This window comes from Chinchilla lanigera, unplaced genomic scaffold (assembly GCF_000276665.1).
Source record: "Chinchilla lanigera isolate Chin_1 unplaced genomic scaffold, ChiLan1.0 scaffold00083, whole genome shotgun sequence".
Lineage (NCBI taxonomy): Eukaryota > Metazoa > Chordata > Mammalia > Rodentia > Chinchillidae > Chinchilla > Chinchilla lanigera.
In genome coordinates, this window is record NW_004955484.1 from 9,720,087 (window position 1) to 9,723,673 (window position 3,587).

Below are 3,587 nucleotides of genomic sequence, written 5' to 3' on the forward strand. Positions count from 1 at the left end.
AGAGGAGAGACAGAGGAGGAAGAAGGTGAGGTGAGGAGTTTCCCAGGATGAGTGGGCTGTGGAGGAAGGTGGGTGGCCATTGGGAATTAGCCACCCATTACTTTTTGGGGTTGTAATTAGTGCTTCTACATGAGGGGACACATGGCAAGGTTGGCATGAACATTATGCAATAGGTTCTTCACAAGTGTCGACTGAATGCATGGACACAGAGTTGATAAATGACTACACAAAGGGAGAGCCACCTGGAGGTCCTCAGTGGGCAAGTAGCACCAGATACAGACCAGACCTCATTCAAACTTGCCCTATCCCACCCACATAGGGAGCTAGACCTCTGTATGCCTCTCTTCAGCTACCTTTAGTTCCTAGATCTTCTGGGAGCAGGGACTTTGTCCAGAACTTCAGCCCAGGGGGCTGCAGAGCATGGTCCACAGCAGACTGGACATGCAACTGAGGTACAGCTTCTTGTACTCCACTATAGGCCAGTGCGGCAGGCCCTAGGCACTAAGGTTCCTCTGAACACACCATCCCAGAGGGAAGGGGCCAGTCTGAGGCCTGTAGAGCTCAGGCTACAGCACCCTGATTTGGGTCAGGCCAGGCAGCCAAACTGGCCAGGGGATCTGGGTGATGAGGATGGGAGTTTCTGAGGTAGGAAAACAAGGGCCTTCCCTAGTATCTTCTCCATGTGGTGGGGAGGAATAGTCTGTTTTCCCCTCCTTCTAAGAGGCAGGCTGTGACTGAAACATAGCTATGCCTCAACATCCAGGCTACTTGGAGAGGGATGAATGACTGGTACCCACATGCCCCTCTCTGTCCATGTCCATGTAGGACCTGGAGTTGGGAGGATGTTATCATGTCAATAACCACATACATATACTAATGAGGTCACCACAGACAACCACCTGATGTTTGTGGCTACTGGGAAGCTGTGGTAGGGGGACAGTCAGTCTCCCATTTGGAGCAAAGTTGGCCCAGTACTTCATCATCTTCTTACCCACAGCTTCTCCTTGTCACTGAGGTTAACTGCACAAGAGACAAGGCCAAGGGCCCAGGTCCTCAATGACCTGCTGCTCATTCATGCATCACATTCACCACTTAGCTGCAAGCCAACCTTGGAACTCAAACCTGGTCCCTTCCTCTTTTGTATACATGGAGTTAGGCCCTCTCTTTGTTCACCTTTCCCTTCCTCATCCACCCTCCAGATAAGTGATCCTGGGGTGGTTCCTGGCCCACAGAGCCCCTCCTTTCTGTGAAGGATCACAGAAAGGGACATGTTCCGGGAAGTCATTCAAGAAACATTCAAGTGTGACCTTTGAGATCCCCTGCTCTGTACCCAAGCTGGATTCCTGTCAGAGTGGGGTCAGTGTGGAGAGAGCAGAAGGTGGAGGGGATATGCGCAGATTCTAGTTCCAGTACAGCCTTTTGAGCTGTAAGATGCTATATGTAAGCCTCAGATTCTCTATCTGGATGGTGAGGAAAGTCCCCCAACTGGTACTGCATTCCAGCTTCTCAGATCAAGGAAGACTCACCATGGTTGTGATGATAGGGCAAGAGAGACTCCATTTTCTGTGTTTAACTCCATATTAAGAGAATTCACTTAAAGTTCACTTAAGCTATAGTTCATCCCAGTCACCTTGGTTAATTATAAACTCAGAGCAGAGCAGAGTCATAAAATGGGAAGAAAACAAACAGGACAAATTAGGAAGTGGGCTAAAAGTTAAACTGCAATGGTCATTTGGAATTCAGCTGTCTGATCTTCTGGGAGAAGTAAACTTTGTGATAATTGTGTGGCATTCTTGTGAGATTCTCAAAAATGAGGTAATGGTTACTATGGAAACCTAAAATGTACTTACACTGAAGGTGAGACCCAGATCAGCGCGGACATCTTCTTTGGCTCCTGGTTAGAAACTGTCTGTCAGCAGGCTAAAAAAGCTTTGTTCGTTCCTGCTTTTTTGGTTTTCTTGTGAGTGCCTTTCTTGTTGAACTTGCTTGCTGTATCAGTGATAGTAGGGGGCTCTGAATTAAAAGACAAAATCATCATGAAGTTTTGCTGTTATCGTGGGAAGGGTGTTGATATAAAGCAGAGCTCAGAGAGAAACAGCCTCTGTCTCCCTCCGTAAAATATTCCCAGCTCAGGCAAGCAATTCCTCAGGCAACTCCTTCCTCAGACTTAACATTTTTTCACCTAGGTGCTATGCTTTTCTCATTGATAAGAGAGACATTTCAGGCAATTCTCTCACCTTTTCCCTTAGAGGGGTAATACTGGAGTCCAACACTGATAAAACTAATAAATGGGGTTATAAACAAGCTGCACAGATCCTAACATCCTGAGATACACAGGATGTGTTTTCTTTTAAGGCTAAGATACAGTTAGCTGCTAGGATGACTAACTGCCTTTGTTTTGCTTCTACATCTCTACTTGCTTGATGTCACAAACTGAATAAAAGAGGACTTCTCTTTGGTTTGGGGCTCAGCCTAGTTTTGAGCATTTTTAATGGCTTGGAAAATTCACTGCTAAAGTCCTCCTGAAAAATCCCTCTGGTGTCTCCAGTTTCTTGGAAATTCCACAACAGATATACTTGAAGAAGTCAGGGTGATATTGGAACTCACAAAAGTAGAGAGAACCATGGGAACCGGGGAACATGGGCATGCCATGCTCTGGTGGGACTTCACCTGGAGCTCTCCTGTCTTACCACTGGTGACAGTATACCTAGGTCCAAAGGTTGCTGGAATCTGGGGTGTGGGATGGTGAGCCCCAGGGTAAAGAAAAGACAGCAGGAAAGGTCTTGGATAAATTATGACCTTGGATTTCCTAGGTAAGAAGTTTGAGCAGCTTACTAAGTGGTGCTAAACTAAATTTCCTTATTTGTACCAAGAGGGATGGGCACTGTCTCTTTGACTACTACACTAGCAATGAGGAGTTGCTGAGATAAGGGGAATAAATGCCTGGTTGCACAGATTCAACAAAGCCGTGGATGTGGACCTGGATACCACACATGACACCCAGGACCCACAGCTCTAGTTACCCAGTAGGCAGTCAGACCTCAGCTGTAAATGTACTCACCCTGGAAGTGAGCTATTTCGATTATGGGGATAATGAACATAAAGTCACTCATCATCTCTTAAAACTAGGATTTCAGAGTCTGCTTTCCTGATTGTTTTCCGATTATTCTTCCTTCAACAAATTGCCAGATACAACAGGCAACATGTCATTTGAGGTGGAAGAGGGAGAGTCAGGTAGGCAAGCTCCAGGGTGGGGAAGTAGCAACCCTAGGGTGCCTTTTCTTCTCCTTCTTTTACCCTCATCTTCCTCATCCTCCTCTTTTTCATCCTCTTCTTCCTTTTCCTCTTCCTAGTTCTCTTTGTCTCTCTTTCTTCTCCTCCCCCTCTTCTTCCTCTTCCACTTCCTCCACCTCCTTTTCTCTTTCTCATTTTCTTCTCCTCCTCTCCTCCTCCTTTTTCTTCCCCTTCTTCTTCTTCCCCTTCTTCTTCCCCTTCCTCTTCCCCTTCTTCTTCTCCCTATCCCTCTCCTTCTCCTTCTTCCTCTTCCTCTTCCTCCTCCTCTTTCTTCTTCTTCTTTTCTTCTTCTT

At 46.5% G+C, this 3,587-nt stretch overlaps 1 protein-coding gene across 1 annotated transcript in view; it reads right to left on the minus strand.

The window, feature by feature from the left end:
- Positions 1-323: 323 nt before the first annotated feature.
- LOC102021976 (pyrethroid hydrolase Ces2e-like) overlaps positions 324-3,587 on the minus strand; it is a 30,109-nt gene continuing 26,845 nt past the window's right edge. Inside the window, exon 13 of the mRNA XM_005403717.1 lies at positions 324-362. Coding sequence (XP_005403774.1) covers positions 324-362 — 39 coding nt within the window. The remainder of the gene's footprint in view (positions 363-3,587) is intronic.